The sequence below is a fragment of the Coregonus clupeaformis genome, chromosome 23, assembly GCF_020615455.1.
Source record: "Coregonus clupeaformis isolate EN_2021a chromosome 23, ASM2061545v1, whole genome shotgun sequence".
NCBI lineage: Eukaryota > Metazoa > Chordata > Actinopteri > Salmoniformes > Salmonidae > Coregonus > Coregonus clupeaformis.
Window position 1 is genome coordinate 14,841,516 of NC_059214.1, and position 18,341 is coordinate 14,859,856.

Genomic DNA, 18,341 nt, shown 5'->3' on the forward strand with positions numbered 1-18,341 from the left:
TGTGCAAACAACATACCTTGGCACTCACAGTAATGATCTGATCATATCGATGCAATTCCTAGCTGCAGTGTTCCTAACATGTTTCGGGCCATCATGATTTTTGGGATGTTGGCAAATGACGCCCTATGAAGGTTTGATCCAGATTGTCTGAGCTTCCACTATATTGTATTCATCTGTCAAGTACTGTCCAAATAGTGCAGATGAAGAGGTGGAAACAAAAATAACAGCATTTTTTGCAATTGAGACAAAGCCCCAGAAATAAATGATCAGACTCTTTCAGCAAGTCCACAAGTTCTAGACCATTATAAACACAACTGCAATATAACTCTGCCGTGCGTTATCTAGCATGATTACATAAACAATACAAGAGTTCAATCCGGTAAACAGCATTGCTATAAAAGGCTTACTGTGCAGTACACCTTCCACCTCCAAGATGAAGAACCTGGTGCAGGTTCTCTCTCTGTACCTGATGTGCCTCTATGGCTGTCTGTGTCAGGAAGAAGACCCACAGGACTTTATGCTACTAGCAGGCCCTCTCACCAACTACTTGAGGACGGACTTGAGCACCAAACCCATTGATGCCTTTGACTGCAGTCATCCCCTTCCCTTGGGCTCCAGACCCTACTTTCAGTATCTCCAGAGTCAGGGAGTAACTCACTTCAAAGTTCCCCTGTCCTGGGCTCAACTTTTGCCCACAGGTGACCCCAGCCAGCCCAGTCAGCCCGTATTGTCCTGCTACCGGACCCTCTTGGAACAACTAGTGGAAGTAGGCCTCAAACCCCTTGTGGTCTTGCATCGCTCTACTTTACCAGAGGCCCTTAGATCCAGATATGGGAGCTGGGAAAGTGCAGAGCTGCCAGAGGTATTTCAGCAATATGCTGAATTTGTTTTTCTGGCGTATGGAGAACTGGCACACTCCTGGGTGACGCTGAGCCACCTTGAAGAGCTGAAGGATGAGGTGCAGATGCAGCTAAAACATGCCCTCTATGCCCACGCCAACGTGTACCACCTCTACCATCACCTGTTTCCTGGCCAAGGTAAAATCTTAATTAGCATGTGGTAGAAGATGTACAGTTGAAGTCAGAAGTTTACATACACCTTAGCCAAATACATTTCAACTCAGTTTTTCACAATTCTTGATATTTAATCCTAGTAAAAATTCCCTGTCTTAGGTCAGTTAGGATCACCACTTTATTTTAAGAATGTGAAATAATAGTAGAGAGTGATTTATTTCAGCTTTTATTTCTTTCATCACATTCCCAGTGGGTCAGAAGTTTACATAGTATTTGGTAGCATTGCCTTTAAATTGTTTAACTTGGGTCAAACGTTTCAGCTAGCCTTCCACAAGCTTCCCACAATAAGTTGGGTGAATTTTGGCCCATACCTCCTGACAGAGCTGGTGTAACTGAGTCAGGTTTGTAAGCCTCCTTGCTCGCACACTTTTTCAGTTCTGCCCACACATTTTCTATAGGATTGAGGTCAGGGCTTTGTGATGGCCACTCCAATACCTTGACTTTGTTGTCCTTAAGCCATTTTGGCACAACTTTGGAAGTATGCTTGTGGTCATTGTCCATTTGGAAGACCCATTTGCGACCAAGCTTTAACTTCCTGACTGATGTCTTGAGATGTTGCTTCAATATATCCACATAATTGTCCTTCCTCATGATGCCATCTAATTTGTGAAGTGCACCAGTCCCTCCTGCAGCAAAGCACCCACACAGCATGATGCTAACACATTTTAGTCATTTAGCAGACGCTCTTATCCAGAGCGACTTACAGTTAGTGAGTGCATACATATTATTAAATGTTTTTCATCTGGGAATCGAACCCACAACCCTGGCGTTGCAAGTGCCATGCTCTACCAACTGAGCTACACGGGGCCCCGTGCTTCACGGTTGGGATGGTGTTCTTCGGCTTGCAAGCACCCCCTTTTTCCTTCAAACATAACAATGGTCGTTATGGCCAAACAGTTATATTTTTGTTTCATCAGACCAGAGGACATTTCTCCAAAAAGTACGATCTTTGTCCCCATGTGCAGTTGCAAACCGTAGTCTGGCTTTTTTATGGCAGTTTTGGAGCAGTGGCTTCTTCCTTGCTGAGCGGCCTTTCAGGTTATGACGAGATAGGACTTGTTTTACTGTCGATATAGATACTTTTGTACCTGTTTCCTCCAGCATCTTCACAAGGTCCTTTGCTGTTGTTCTGGGATTGGTTTGCACTTTTCGCACCAAAGTATGTTCATCTCTAGGAGACAGAATGCGTCTCCTTCCTCAACGGTATGGCAGCTGCGTGGTCCCATGGTGTTTATACTTGCGTACTATTGTTTGTACAGATGAACGTGGTACCTTCAGGCGTTTGGAAATTGCTCCCAAGGATGAACCAGACTTGTGGAGGTCTACAATTTTTAAAAATAATAATAATAATATGCCACTTAGCAGACGCTTTTATCCAAAGCGACTTACAGTCATGCATGCATACATTTTTGTGTATGGGTGGTCCCGGGGATCGAACCTACTACCCTGGCTTTACAAGCGCCGTGCTCTACCTGAGGTCTTGGCTGATTTCTTTTGATTTTCCCATGATGTCAAGCAAAGAGGCACTGAGTTTGAAGGTAGGCCTTGAAATAACTCAACAGGTACACCTCCAATTGACTCAAATGTTGTCAATTAGCCTATCAGAAGATTCTAAAGCCATGACATCATTTTCTGGAATTTTCCAAGCTGTTTAAAGACACAGTCAACTTCTGACCCACTGGAATTGTGATACAGTGAATTACAAGTGAAATAATCTGTCTGTAAACAATTGTTGGAAAAATTACTTGTGTCATGCACAAAGTAGATGTCCTAACCGACTTGCCAAAACTATAGTTTGGTAACAAGAAATGTGTGGAGTGGTTGAAAAACGAGTTTGAATGACTCCAACCTAAGTGTATGTAAACTTCCGACTTCAACTGTACATAATTCACAGGGTTTTGGAAAACAGTTCACAGATGTAACAATTATTTTACCTTTATTTTAGGACCAAAGTCTCTTTCGCAAGGGAGCCCTGCATGCACACAATTTACAAAATACAATAAAATACAAATATACATAATTACAAACACATTTAAGAAAAACAATCACATTCCTCAGCAAAGAGGTCCCCAATCAACATTTTGACCAGCCCGTGAGGCACTAGTACATCCAGTTGTACTAAACTGTAGATTGTTCCATAAATGGGGTGCAAATAAACTAAAAGCTGATTTACCTAACTCTGAGGAGACCGAATGGATTTCCAGAGTTAGCCATCCCTTAGACAGGGCATGGTAACTCGTACATCTAAAGGTAATTAACGTTGTTCAGTATGGTGTGAGTTTTTGTAAAAGCTTTATAAATAAAAGAGGGCCAGCCTACTTTCTAGTAAAGAATGCAGTGATGTGTATTGCACCTGTTACGAAGATCTTAGCGCTACAAGGTATTTGAATTGTTTGGAACTGACACGTTTTCATACATTTTAAAACAATTGTTTCACAAAATATCAGTCAACCGGATGTGAAAGAGGTCAGTGACTGTGCCTCAGTTATGTTCCATCCTTGACTTTTGAAGTATTATCATTCATGATTGCATGTATGTTGTTTTCCTTATCAGAAGAGATTATTTCTTGCCAAGTGTTGTGAATGCCATTAGATAGCAAGGGTTAGGATCTGGGGAAAAGTGAAACACTGCATGCTCGCTCTCTCTCTCTCTCTCTCTCTCTCTCTCTCTCTCTCTCTCTCTCTCTCTCTCTCTCTCTCTCTCTCTCTCTCTCTCTCTCTCTCTCTCTCTCTCTCTCTCTCTCTCTCTCTCTCTCTCTCTCTCTCTCTCTCTCTCACACAGCCTTAAATAAATGTAAACATTTAATACTTTTTTATAATTTTTTTAAAATGTGGACCTGGATTGCTAACATTGTCACTGTTTTTATAACACATCAGCCCTCTCCATTCTATGCTCTCCTCTCAGGGAGGCATGTGTCGATTGGAGTAAGGGCCAGTGATGTTCCCATCCTTTACCAAAGTGAGGCTACCATTAAGGTATGGTACAGTACCTTTGACATTTGGACAATTAAATATGTAAAAAATGTCAGACTCCAAAGCAACAAAATGTGAAACCTGCACAGGGTTGATACTTTTTCCAAAGCACCCACTGTATTGCTGTGATGGTGATAACATATTTCCCATTCAGGAGTCCCTAGATTTCCTGTCAGTGCAAATTGAATACAACTGCACCTCTAAATCAAACCTGGCAGAGGAGATGAGAAGATTACAGGTAGTCTACTCTTCCATGTTCTGATCAAGTGTGTCTTAATGAAAGGAAGAAGAGAGCCTCCACACAAAAGTGTATTAAATGTCTAATTGCCAATATCCTTGTAAGTTATTGTAAACTGTGTGTGTGAAACTAAATGTTTTACCCCAAAATGGAAAACTGTGAAAAATGGGACATTCTGTATATACAGTTTGAAGGTTGAAGAGGCTGAATACAGAATGTCCTAATATGATTTCTCTAATTTAGATGAAAACACACAACCATCAATCTGCAACTCATAATTGTCTCATAAAAGCCAGCGCCTGAATGACGATCCCTTTGTCATGTTTTAGAAGGCGAATGGGCAGATACCCATTGTGATTTACAAGATGAATATCAAGGGCTGTTCCTTCAGTCAGTTCCAGCCACTCAGTAACATCCTGGAAGGTAAATCATTTGAAGCTGCATAAATGTACACACACATGCTTTGTAGACCATCAGACTAATCACTGGTGTATGATCATACCATTCAACCTCAGCACAATGGTTAAAATTATATTTGTTTACAGACAGTGCACCCATACTCAAGTCTAGTGTCACATTATAGACATCTCTACACTGTCAAATAAACGTGGTGGTGATGACATCTCAAAAACCAGATGGTGGATTCAAATCAAGAGTTATTTGTAGTAGTTACAGTGCCAGAGACCATCATTTTATTGACATTATCTCCACAAAGATTTTATCTAATATAAAACGTCATAGTCCAATTTGATTGTAAAGGCATTATGTAATTCTGATTTGTTGTTATCATGGTTCGGAGTACGCTGCAAAGTGCTTATCTACCTAGTTAAAGGGCAATCTGGTATTCAAACAACAACAAAGTGGTTTTCCCACCACTTCTCTGGTTAACAGCTGATGGATAGGACTGGAGAAATGTATCTACTATGGATGCAAGGATTGACCATCGATGAGATTAAATTATAGTTAAGTTTAATGATTTGAAGTTTAATGTTTTGAAGCTATACAGTGTTCAAACCCTCTACCTCTAGCCAAACTGTCTCAATTACCAACTCACTTAAAAACTGTGAATATATCCCTTATACTTAATGTATCCTTTATGGATTTTGCAAATATGGATAATATAAAATGTAACCCGATGTTCATATCAAATCATTTATGAGTAATTTGAAGAACAATCCCCTGTGTGTGGTCTGAAATCATTACAGTTCTGCAAAATGGGGTCCTGCAAATTCAGGGATGTGACATGGTTGACTTGTTTGGGGAGCTGGATTTGGTGGACACTCTGAATAGGTAAAAATACACTTGTTGTTTACATGCACTATTTGGTCTACTATTAGCATAATTGAATATGAAAAGTATTTTTTGTCTTTTAGTGTGTATTCATACCTCTGTATATACAGTATCTACAGTGCCTTCAGAAAGTATTCAAACCCCTTGACTTTTTCCACATTGTGTTGTGTTACAGCCTGAATTTAAAATGTATTAAATTGAGATTTTGTGTCACTGATCTACACACAATACCCCATAATGTCAAAGTGAAAATGCTTACAAATTATTTAAAAATGAAAAGCTGAAATGTCTTGAGTATCCAACACTTTTATTATGGCAAGTTAAGTTCAGGAGTTCAGGAGTAAAAATGTGCTTAACAAGTCACATAATAAATTGCATGGACTCACTCTGTGTGCAATAATAGTGTTTAACATGATTTTAAAATGAGTCCCCATCTCTGTACCCCACACATACAATTATCTGTAAGGTCCCTCAGTTGAGCAATGAATTTCAAGCACAGATTCAACCACAATGACCAGGGAGGTGTCAAATGGTTAGCAAAGAAGGGCACCTATTGGTAGAATTACACTTTGGACACACAGTCACTACAAAGATACAGGCACCCTTCCTACCTCAGCTGCCGGAGAGGAAGGAAACCGCTCAGGGATTTCACCATGGGGCCAATGGTGATTTTAAAACAGTTACAGAGTTTAATGGCTGTGATAAAAGATAACTGAGGATGGATCAACAACACTGGAGTTACTCCACAATATTAACATAAATGACAGAGTGAAAGCCTGTACAGACATTTACGTCATTTAGCAGACGCTCTTATCCAGAGCGACTTACATCAGCAATTAGGTTTAAGTGCCTTGCTTAAGGGCACATCGACAGATTTTTCACCTAGTCGGCTCGGGGATTAGAACCAGCGACCTTTCAGTTACTGGCACAACGCTCTTACCCACTAAGCTACCTGTACAGAATATAAAATATTCCAAAACATGCATCCTGTTTTTAATAAGGCACCAAAGTAATACTGCAAAAAATGTGGCAAAGAAATTAACTTTTTGTCCTGAATACAAAGCGTTATGTTTGGGGCAAATTTCCAAGCATGGAGGTAGCTGCATCATGTATGGGTATGCTTGTCGTCGGCAAGGACTAGGGAGTGTTTTAGGATAAAAAGAAACAGAATAGAGCTAAGCACACGCAAAATCCTAGAGGAAAACTTGGTTCAGTCTGCTTTCCAACAGACTGGGAGACAAATTCACCTTTCAGCAGGACAATTATCTAAAACACAAGGCCAAATATACACTGTAGTTGCTTACCAAGATGACATTGAATGTTCCTGAGTGGCCGAGTTACAGTTTTGACTTAAATTGGCGTGAAAATCGATGGCAAGACTTAAAAATGGCTGTCTAGCAACGGTCGTCAACCAACTTGACAGAGCTTGAAGAATTTTTTGAAATAATAAATGGGCAAATATTGTACAATCCAGGTGTGCAAAGCTCTTAGAGACTTACCCAGAAAGACTCACAGCTGTAATCGCTGCCAAAGGTGATTCTAACATGTATTGACTCAGGGAGTTGAATACTTATCTAATCAAGATATATTAGTATTTTATTTACCACTTTGACATTACAGAGTATTTTGTGTAGATTGTTGGCAAATCCATTTTAATCCCACTTTGTAACACAACAAAATGTGGAAAAAGCCAAGGGGTGTGAATACTTTCTGAAGGGACTGTATTTAACGTTGCCTTTCACCTCTCTTGCTCGGCTAGTCTTTCAGACCACACTGGGGATGCACTGTCAGTAAACTACAAGAGCGTGTGGGATAAGTTTGGAACTCAGACCATTTCCCAGCGGGACATCTTCCTGAATGAGTCTTTTCCTGATGGCTTCCAGTGGGCCACTTCCAGTGAGTCCTTTAAAGTCGAGGGTGGCTGGTCTGAGCATGGGAAGGGTGAGACCATTTGGGACCGCTTTGGCCATGAGCACCAAGCCTTTGAGAATCAGACTGCTGACCTGGCTTGTGACAGTTACCATAAAGTGGACTATGACGTCTACCTCCTGAGAGGTCTCCTTGTCAAAACCTACCAGTTCTCTATCTCCTGGGCCCGCATTTTCCCCTCTGGCCACTGGGGGAGCCACTCTGAGAAAGGCGCGCTTTACTATGACAGCCTGATCAACTCGCTGATAGAGGCGGGTATAGAACCTGCTGTGACGCTGCACCACTGGGATCTTCCCCAGGCACTCCAGGACTATGGAGGCTGGACCAATGTTTCCATTGCAGAAGCCTTTAAAGAATATGCCGACTTCTGCTTCTTCAGGTTTGGAGATAGGGTTAGGACCTGGAACACCTTCAGTAGCCCCTGGGTGATTAGCCATGCTGGGTATGGTACTGGTCAGCATCCCCCTGGAATAAAGAACTATGTGGTTGCCTCCTACCAGGTGAGAGAACTGGCATCACTCCTTCCCCTATAGCCCTTTGTTGACTTTGTTAATTGTAATTATTTCTTGGATGATTTTTATCCTTTTTGTGTCCTCCCCCTTCCCCAAAAGGTGACTCACAACATGCTCAAGTCCCACGCTGAAGCCTGGCATGTTTACAACGACAAGTACCGAAAGGACCAGGGAGGCAAAGTAGGCATTGCCCTGGACTCCATCTGGGCTGAGCCTCCAAGCTCTTCCTCCAAGCCTGAAGACGTAGTGGCTGCAGACCGCTACCTGCAGTTCACGCTGGGATGGTTCGCCCATCCCATTTTTGTGGATGGGGACTATCCGGCCTTGCTGAAGTCTCAGATTGAGCAGAAAAGGCGGGATTGTTCCCTCTCTGTGCCTGCCATACTGCCTTTCTTCACTGCAGCAGAGAGTAAGCGAATTCGCGGAACGGCAGATTTCCTGGGGCTGAACCACTACACCTCTCGTCTGGTCAACGCCAGTGATGGTGGCTGCGTGCCTGGACCAGAGGGTGTGGGAGACTTCAAAGCTCATGTGGACCACGCCTGGCCTTCTACAGCGTCTGACTGGATCCACTCTGCACCCTGGGGCCTCCGTAGGCTGCTCAACTATGTCTCCGCAGAGTATCTGAATGTCACTAAGGTTCCCGTCTATATAACTGGAAATGGGATGCCCACAGGGTATAGCGGGGACACTATCAATGACACAGAGCGTACAGAGTACTTGAGGGGCTACATCAACGAAGCACTGAAAGGTAAGTCTCTGGAACTTGTTAGACCAGGGGTCACCTAGCCCTGTACAGAAGGAGTCTTTTGAGACTGTTTGTAAGAATTACTGATTGTTTATAAGGATTGTTTACCAGGATGACTTTGGTGGTCTTTTAACAGCAATCAATCTGGATGGAGTGGACGTGCAGCGGTTCACTGTGCAGTCACTGATGGACGGTTTTGAGGGACCAAAGGGCTACAGCCAAAGGTTTGGTTTGCACTATGTCAACTTTGAAGACTCTGACAGGCCCAGAACCCCAAAGCAGTCAGCCTATTTCTACTCTGATGTTATCAAGAGAAATGGGTTTGCTGATACAAGAGAAAGAAGTCCACAACAAGAACCGAAGTTTCAAACCATTATGCGTCAACCCACTTTGCCCCCGTCCGAGGTTCCCTCCAGATCCAAGGTTGTCTGGGAGAAGTTCTCCAGTCAGTCCAATTTCCAGAGGAAGCTCTACCATTACGGCACCTTTCCAAAGGGCTTCCAATGGGGAGTGACATCCTCAGCCTATCAGATAGAAGGTGGCTGGAATGTTGACGGAAAGGGTGCAAGTGTATGGGATACCTTCACCCACAAGCCTGGCAGTATTACCGAAGATGCCAATGGTGACATAGCCTGTGACAGTTACCACCGGCTAGAGGAAGACTTGTACATGCTTAGGGCCCTTAGGGTTAAGTCCTACCTATTCTCCCTGTCCTGGTCCAGGATCTTTCCCGATGGTCGGCGCACTTCCTTGAACCAGAAGGGTGTTAACTACTACAACAGGCTTATTAATGGCCTACTAGCTTATAACATAACCCCCATGGTGACACTCTACCACTGGGACCTCCCCCAGGCCCTGCAGGACCTTGATGGCTGGGACAACATTCAGATGGTTGAGATCTTCAACGACTTCTGTGACTTCTGCTTTTCCACCTTTGGGAAGCAAGTAAAGTTTTGGTTGACCTTCAACCAACCCTATACAATTGCATGGTCAGGATACGGTCTGGGGCAGATCCCACCAAATGTCAGGAAGCCTGGGGATGCACCATATAGAGTCGCTCATAACCTTCTGAAGGCACATGCCACGGTTTACCACACCTATGACAAGAAATACCGCAAATCCCAAGGCGGTCTGGTCTCCATCGCCCTCAACGCAGACTGGGCTGAGCCCAAAGATGTCAACAACCCCCGGGAAGTCATGGCTGCAGACCGTGCCCTGCAGTTTCAGCTTGGCTGGTTCGCTCACCCAATCTTCAAAACCGGTGATTACCCCGATGCCATGAAGTGGCAGGTGGGCAACAAGAGTGAGCTCCAAGGCCTACCAGGTTCCAGGCTCCCCTTGTTCACCAATGATGATAAGGCCTACATCAGAGGTACTGCTGATGTCTTCTGTATAAACACTTATACCACTAAGGTAATACGTCAAGTAACTGCCAGGCTTAGTCCTCAGTCCTATATTGACGACCGGGACATTGGAGAGGAGGAGGAGGGTGATTCCCCCACCACTGCCATCAAAGGGCAGAGGGCTGTAGCATGGGGCTTACGGAGACTCCTCAACTGGATCAAGGAGGAGTATGGAGATCCAGAGATTTATGTCACAGAGAATGGAGTACCTACGGCTCCAAAGACCACGGTGGATGACACTGACAGAATATTCTACTACAAAACCTACATTGATGAGGCTCTGAAAGGTAAGATCTAATGATATATTTCCCTACAAGTTGCTCATTTCACCTTTAAGAGGTGGTGGGAGGAGGGGACTTTGTACTATGTCACTGACAATAATGCCTTCTGATTGCATTGATGAATGAGTATAGACTGAGCAGAATACCAAGGGGAAAGCAAATGCCACTTGCTTTGCTGGGAATTTCCAACCTTTGCTGTAAAAAAAAAAGTAATCTTCCAAAAGTAAATCTTCTCTCATGTCCCCTTAGCCCATGACCTGGATGGTGTGAAGGTGAGGGGTTACAGCGCCTCATCTCTTATGGACTCTTTTGAGTGGCTCAATGGGTACACAGTGGGCTTTGGTCTCCACCATGTGGACTTTACTCACCCAAGCCGACCCAGGACGCCCAAACGTTCAGCCCACTACTACTATCAAGTCATGAGGGACAACGGTTTCCCTCAATCGGAGGATGGTACACCCATTTATGGAAACTTCCGTAAAGATTTCATCTGGAGCACAGCAACAGCATCGTACCAGGTGACTTCTCATTGAAAACTATTCTGAAAAGTAAAGTACCAATAAAAGCACCACAATATGTTTACCTTGTCATTTTATATCTCTTGTCCAGATTGAGGGGGGCTGGAGAGCAGATGGAAAGGGCCTCAGTATCTGGGATAAGTTTGCCCACACTCCTCTTAGAGTGCTCAATGATGACACAGGAGATATTGCCTGTGATAGTTATAATAAGGTGGAGGAGGATGTGGCTATGCTGAGGAGGCTGAAGGTGACCCACTACCGCTTCTCTATATCCTGGTCCAGGGTGCTCCCCGATGGCACCACCAAAAACATCAACGAGGCTGGACTCAACTACTACCATAGACTGGTTGATGCACTTCTCACTGCCAACATCCAGCCTCATGTGAGTTTGGTGGCCATGAAGACATGCTCATGACTGGGATAGTGTGTCATTTACTATATCAAAGGGAGTTAATTACACATGCACACAGTTTGAAAAACCTGAATTGACACATTAAACCCTTGAGGTAAATAATCCTTTCCCCTCTTCATGAATGTTCCTCTCTCCAGATTACCCTCTACCACTGGGACCTCCCTCAGGCTCTGCAGGATGTGGGGGGCTGGGAGAATGACAGCATCATTGACCGATTCAGAGAATATGCTGATTTTATCTTCACTCACCTTGGAGACAAAGTGAAGTTCTGGATTACCATCAATGAGCCATACAATGTAGCCAATATTGGCCACGGCTATGGAGCTGCCGCCCCAGGTACTACCTTTACGTCAGACTAAACAAATGTGCATTTGGCTTGTATTTGCCAAACAATTGTTGACTGTTTTCAGTATGTGTTTGTAGTAACAGGTAAAAAATAGTATAGTTGATATGCTAAATAGCTTCTAAATACAGTAGCTTTAAAAAGAGATTCTAAAGCAAAAAAAAAAAGTCTATACCCCTTAAAATAACTGTAGAAAGAGATGCTATTTATTTAATAGTGTCTTCAAGATGCAGTTAAAACAATAACCCTTCTATGGCCAGGCATCAGCTTCAGACCTGGCACACTGCCCTACATCGTGGGCCACAACCTCATCAAAGCCCATGCCGAAGCCTGGCACCTGTACAACGATAACTACCGCACCAAGCAGGGTGGTATTATCTCCATCACAATCAACTCAGACTGGTCAGAGCCACGGAACCCTTACAAGCAGGAGGACGTAGAAGCTGCACGACGCGTTGTTCAGGTACAGTCTAATGCCTCACATTGTATCAGTCAATGCTCTCCACTACATCAGTAAAACGATAGTGGAGTATCCTGTGTAAAACATCATCATGTACGTAGCATGTACAGTGGCTTGCGAAAGTTTTCACCCCCCTTGGCATTTTTCCTATTTTGTTGCCTTACAACCTGGAATTAAAATAGATTTTTGGGAGGTTTGTATAATTTAATTTACACAACATGCCTACCACTTTGAAGATGCAAAATAGTTTTTCTTGTGAAACAAACAAGAAATAAGACAAAAAAACTAAAAAATTGACCGTGCATAACTATTCACCCCCCCAAAGTCAATACTTTGTAGAGCCACCTTTTGCAGCAATTACAGCTGCAAGTCTCTTGGGGTATGTCTCTATAAGCTTGGCACATCTAGCCACTGGGACTTTTGCCCATTCTTCAAGGCAAAACTGCTCCTGCTCCTTCAAGTTGGATGGGTTCTGCTGGTGTACAGCAATCTTTAAGTCATACCTCAGATTCTCAATTGGATTGAGGTCTGAGCTTTGACTAGGCCATTCCAATATATTTAAATGTTTCCCCTTAAACCACTCGAGTGTTGCTTTAGCAGTATGCTTAGGGTCATTCTCCTGCTGGAAGGTGAACTTCCGTCCCAGTCTCAAATCTCTGGAAGACTGAAACAGGTTTCCCTCAAGAATTTCCCTGTATTTAGCGCCATCCATCATTCCTTCAAATCTGACCAATTTCCCAGTCCCTCCCGATGAAAAACATTACATTTACATTTTAGTCATTTAGCAGACGCTCTTATCCAGAGCGACTTACAGGAGCAATTAGGGTTAAGTGCCTTGCTGAAGGGCACATCGACAGATTTTTCACCTAGTCGGCTCGGGGATTAGAACCAGCGACCTTTCGGTTACTGGCACAACGCTCTTACCCACTAAGCTACCTGCCGCCCCACAGCATGATGGTGCCACCACAATGCTACACTGTGGGGATGGTGTTCTCGGGGTGATGAGAGGTGTTGGGTTTGCACCAGACATAGCGTTTTCCTTGATGGCCAAAAAGCTTGATTTTTGTCTCATCTGACCAGAGTACCTTCTTCCATATGTTTAGGGAGTCTCCCACATGGCTTTTGGCGAACACCAATGGCTTTCTTCTGGCCACTCTTCTGTAAAGCCCAGCTCTGTGGAGTGTACGGCTTAAAGTGGTCCTATGTACAGATACTCCAATCTCCGCTGTGGAGCTTTGCAGCTCCTTCAGGGTTATCTTTGGTCTCTTTGTTGCCTCTCTGATTAATGCCCTCCTTGCCTTGCTTGGTGGGCGGCCCTCTCTTCGCAGGTTTGTTGTGGTGCCATATCTTTCAATTTTTTAATAGTGGATTTAATGGTGCTCGGTGGGATGTTCAAAGTTTCTGATATTTTTTAAAAACCCAACCCTGATCTGTATTTCTCCCTGATCCCTGACCTGTTTGGAGAGCTCCTTGATCTTCATGTTGCCGCTTGCTTGGTGGTGCCCCTTGCTTAGTGGTGTTGCAGACTCTGGGGCCTTTCAGAACAGGTGTATATATACTGAGATCATGTGACAGATCATGTGACCCTTAGATTGCACACAGGTGGACTTTATTTAACTAATTATGTGACTTCTGAAGGTAATTGGTTGCACCAGATCTTATTTAGGGGCTTCATAGCAAAGGGGGTGAATACATATGCAAGCACCACTTTTCCGTTATTTATTTTTTAGAATTTTTTGAAACAAGTAATTTTTTTCATTTCACTTCACCAATTTGGACTATTTTGTGTATGTCAATTACATGAAATCCAAATAGAAATCCATTTAAATTACAGATTGTAACGCAACAAAATAGGAAAAACAAAAAGGGGGATGAATACTTTTGCAAGGCACTGTACCACATTTCCTATAATAATTGGCACAGTACACAAAAGGCCTCAATAATGGTCCAAACAAACAACATACTAAAGAGTTACATGAAGAGTGACTACATTAATTTTCTGTAGTTTCCCAGCTTTAACGGCCATGTTCATATTCAGTAACAGCTGTTGCTATTGGTTCCTTTCTCCTTTTGCAGTTCTACATCGGCTGGTTTGCCCACCCTATATTCAATGGAGACTACAGTGATATAATGAAGAAAATCATTCGAGAGAGGAGCCTAGCAGCAGGCCTATCTAAATCACGGTAAGATAAATATTTATTAGCAGCGCTAATTTTAAAAATCCACAGAAGAATTTTAAATTATTCTGAGGGAATGATATGATTCAAACCATGAATAGAAATACATATTTAGTGATTCACAGAAAAAACACTCTGAACAAACGCTCTACAGGCTTCCTGAGTTTTCCCCTGCAGAGATCCAGAGGGTCAAGGGCACTTATGATTACTTTGGGTTCAACCACTACACAACTGTCCTGGCATTCCCTGTTGAGTATGGGAACCTACAGCACTACGATGCAGACAGGTGAGTGGTCAGCCATAAGAGCCTACACTATACAGGACATTATTGAAAATATTTATTCATGGTTATGACAACAACTGAAAGAATAATTGTGTCCTTCAAACTTTGCTTTCGTCAAAGAATCCTCTATTTGCAGCAATTACAGCCTTGCAGACCTTTGGCATTCTAGTTGTCAATTTGTTGAGGTAATCTGAAGATATTTCACCCCATGCTTCCTGAAGCACCTCCCACAAGTTGGATTGGCTTGATGGGCACTTCTTACGTACCATACGGTCAAGCTGCTCCCACAACAGCTCAATAGGGTTGAGATCCGGTGACTGTGCTGCCCTCTCCATTATAGACAGAATACTAGCTGACTGCTTCTTCCCTAAATAGTTATTGCATAGTTTGGAGCTATGCTTTGGGTCATTGTCCTGTTGCAGGAGGAAATTGGCTCCAATCAAGCGCCGTCCACAGGGTATGGCATGGCGTTGCAAAATGGAGTGACAGCCGTCCTTCTTCAATATCCCTTTTACCCTGTACAAATCTCCCACTTTACCACCACCAAAGCACCCCCAGACCATCACATTGCCTCCACCATGCTTGACAGATGGCATCAAGCACTCCACCAGCATCTTTTCATTTGGTCTGCGTCTCACAAATGTTCTTCTTTGTGATCCGAACACCTCAAACTTTGATTTGTCTGTCCATAACACTTTTTCACCAGTTAAGGATCTGTGAGGCGCCTGTTTCTCAAACTAGACACTCTAATGTATTTGTCCTCTTGCTCAGTTGTGCACCGGGGCCTCCCACTCCTCTTTCTATTCTGGTTAGAGCCAGTTTGCGCTGTTCTGTGAAGGGAGTAGTACACAGCGTTGTACGAGATCTTCAGTTTCTTGGCAATTTCTCGCATGGAATAGCCTTTACAAGAATAGACTGACGAGTTTCAGAAGAAAGTTCTTTGTTTCTGGCCATTTTGAGCCTGTAATCGAACCCACAATTTCTGATGCTCCAGATACTCAACTAGTCTCAAGAAGGCGAGTTTTATTGCTTCTTTAATCAGCACAACAGTTTTCAGCTGTGCTAACATAATTGTAAAAGGGTTTTCTAATGATCAATTAGCCTTTTCAAATGATAAACTTGGATTAGCAAACACAACGTGCCATTGGAACACAGGACTGATGGTTGCTGATAATGGGCCTCTGTACGCCTATGTAGATATTCCATTAAAAATCAGCCGTTTCCAGCTAAAATAGCCATTTACAACATTAACAATGTCTACACTGTGTTTCTGATCAATTTGATGACCCCAAACTTTTGAACGGTAGTGCAGTTAATGAATGTATTATAGTTCTTCTGTAGGTCCTTGTTTCAAATTGATGTCCTGCTCTGTTTCCGAACCCATATTTAATTAAAAGAACAATTACTTATTCTGTCATTTTACTGTGTGTATTAGGGGCGCTGGAACGATTGCTGATCGCACCTGGCTAGACTCTGGCTCCGGCTGGCTGAAGGTTTCTCCATTTGGATTCCGCAAGATCCTCAACTTCATCAAGGAGGAGTACGGCGACCCGCCCATCATCATCACAGAGAATGGGATCTCGGCGCGAGGGCCAGTGGATCTGAACGACGTCCACAGGATTCACTACTATGAGAATTACATCAATCAGGTCCTCAAAGGTTACAAGCCACAATAACAATTCAGTATTTCTGTATTGATAATATGAAATATGATATATCATTTACAAGTGAAACACCATCTTTAGTGTTTTGGAAACCATTCCCACAACCTAATGAAATGTTCTGGGAACCTTTATAGAACCAATTTTAGTTTTCTGTTTAATCATCATGTTTTCTCCTCTCTTTTCAGCATATTTGCTGGATGGGGTGGATATTCGAGGCTACACAGCCTGGTCTCTAATGGACAATCTAGAGTGGGCCACTGGCTTCTCAGAGAGATTCGGCCTGTTCTATGTGAACCGTTCTGACTCCAAACTTCCACGAGTAGCCAAGAACTCTGTTGCCCGCTATGCCACCATCATCACCTGCAATGGATTCCCTGACCCCACTGTTGGGCCTCACGAGTGTTTGAATCCTGAGCCCGAAGGTAGTGAAAACATTGTCAATCTCAGTGGATGCAACACTGTTGCACACAGTGCATTTCAGATGGAAAAAACATGTTTCAAGTGATTGATAATTCTGTCTGGTTTACACACATACCATATCACACCTGCAAACCATAAAAGATCACACAATCTTCAAAAAACAGAAAGTGATTGGAAGGGTTTTTATAAACTCCTTAAAGGTTTTTTAAAGAGGATTTTACCCATTTTGAACTTTGCACTGCTTAGGTGCCGTGGTCATTGTAAACAAAAGTAGGTGTCCTAAGATTTATAGATGCATGCACTGATATCAGGGGCGGTAACCGAAAGGTCACTGGTTCAAATACCCGGGCTGACAAGGTGAAAAATATAGTGTTGGGCCAGTAACCGAAAGGTCACTGGTTCAAACACCCGGGCTGACAAGGTGAAAAATCTGTCAATGTGCCCTTGAGCAAGGCGCCTAACCCGAAATTTGCTCCAGGTGTGCTGTACTACTATGGCTGACCCTGTAAAACAACACCTATCCTGTGTATGTGACAATAAAATATGTATTTGTTTTGCAACAAAAGGACTATCTCCTTAACCGTTTCATGTGTGATGATGCGTTTTCATAAAAGTAATGACATCCTTTTTTGTTTACACATAAACAGTGCAAAGTTCAGAATGGGGAAATGCACTTGATTTTCTGTCTTACCGATACATCTGAACACGTTGTCTGATTAATTTCCATTAATGTATTATCTTACCCCAGGAACGAGTGCACCCTCCACCACCTTGCCTATCTTACCAGTCGAGAACGTGAGCTTCCTGGGTATGGAGCTGTCATCTGGCAATGCTGAGGTAGCCCTCTACAGCGTCTTTGCTCTCGCCATTACGGGTGTCCTCTCAGTTATCGCTGTGACCTATCTGTACCGGAAGTCAGACAGACCCTCTGTGGAATCTGTGAGGATGGAGAGACTCTGAACACATAAACAGAGCTCTAAGGCTCTGCCCCCATCCAATATAAATGTCGCATTGTCTCTGTTTCTAAAATAATATGTCAATACTCTACTTGAAAAGTGCCTGTTTATTTGTGGTATATGAAAATGAGTTGTTGATCATATATCTGATGAATCATTAGTGTCTGCACCAAACAATGACTTCACTTGTTATTTTAAGAAATAAAGGCATAACTTTTGTAGCATTTCCAGTCTATGGTCATTATCATCAGTCGTCCAATAGAGGATGCTGTTGCATCAGATCCTCTGGTCTTTAAGTTAGAATGGGGGTCTACAAGGCAGTCGTTACTCCTTTTAGGTCACAGTGTATACTCGTTTTCATCAACCCAATCAGAAGGCATTCTAGTCAGTAACATTCTACAGTCTCAGGTCCCCCTCCCAACACCAATAAAGGTGCAATGCAAATAACGTAGTCATTGATGTCTACACAATATCTTTATTAGTCAGGCAACTAAACAGTTAAACAATAATTTAAAGGTGCACTACGCAGAAATCGCTCTGCCATTTCCTGGTTGCTAAAATTCTAATAGTTCGCCTAATTTCAGTTTATGTGACAAAACAAGCAAGTATAGTGTAGAGAATCATTGTACCATCTAAACCGCTGTGAAATAAAATTTCCATAA

General features: G+C 43.0%; 1 protein-coding gene across 1 annotated transcript; it reads left to right on the forward strand.

Moving 5' to 3' along the window:
• The first annotated feature begins 661 nt into the window (after nucleotides 1-661).
• Nucleotides 662-17,900, forward strand: LOC121536644 (lactase-phlorizin hydrolase). Its single transcript, XM_041844052.1, has 17 exons — nucleotides 662-1,037; nucleotides 3,978-4,048; nucleotides 4,200-4,283; nucleotides 4,613-4,706; nucleotides 5,489-5,573; nucleotides 7,333-8,002; nucleotides 8,114-8,765; nucleotides 8,899-10,452; nucleotides 10,696-10,964; nucleotides 11,056-11,346; nucleotides 11,514-11,712; nucleotides 11,980-12,182; nucleotides 14,256-14,362; nucleotides 14,511-14,642; nucleotides 16,075-16,298; nucleotides 16,489-16,725; nucleotides 17,472-17,900. Exons 1-17 carry the CDS (start codon nucleotides 965-967, stop codon nucleotides 17,681-17,683), a joined length of 5,157 nt encoding a protein of 1,718 aa, XP_041699986.1. The 5' UTR covers nucleotides 662-964; the 3' UTR covers nucleotides 17,684-17,900.
• The last annotated feature ends 441 nt before the right edge of the window (nucleotides 17,901-18,341 follow it).

Bases quoted from the DNA above. Each gene is read 5' to 3' on its own strand.
- LOC121536644 (XM_041844052.1), top strand. From the start codon at position 965: ATGCAGCTAAAACATGCCCTCTATGCCCACGCCAACGTGTACCACCTC. The intron at 4,284-4,612 runs GTAGTCTACTCT...GTCATGTTTTAG, and splicing joins AGGAGATGAGAAGATTACAG to AAGGCGAATGGGCAGATACC. The intron at 5,574-7,332 runs GTAAAAATACAC...TTGCTCGGCTAG, and splicing joins TTGGTGGACACTCTGAATAG to TCTTTCAGACCACACTGGGG.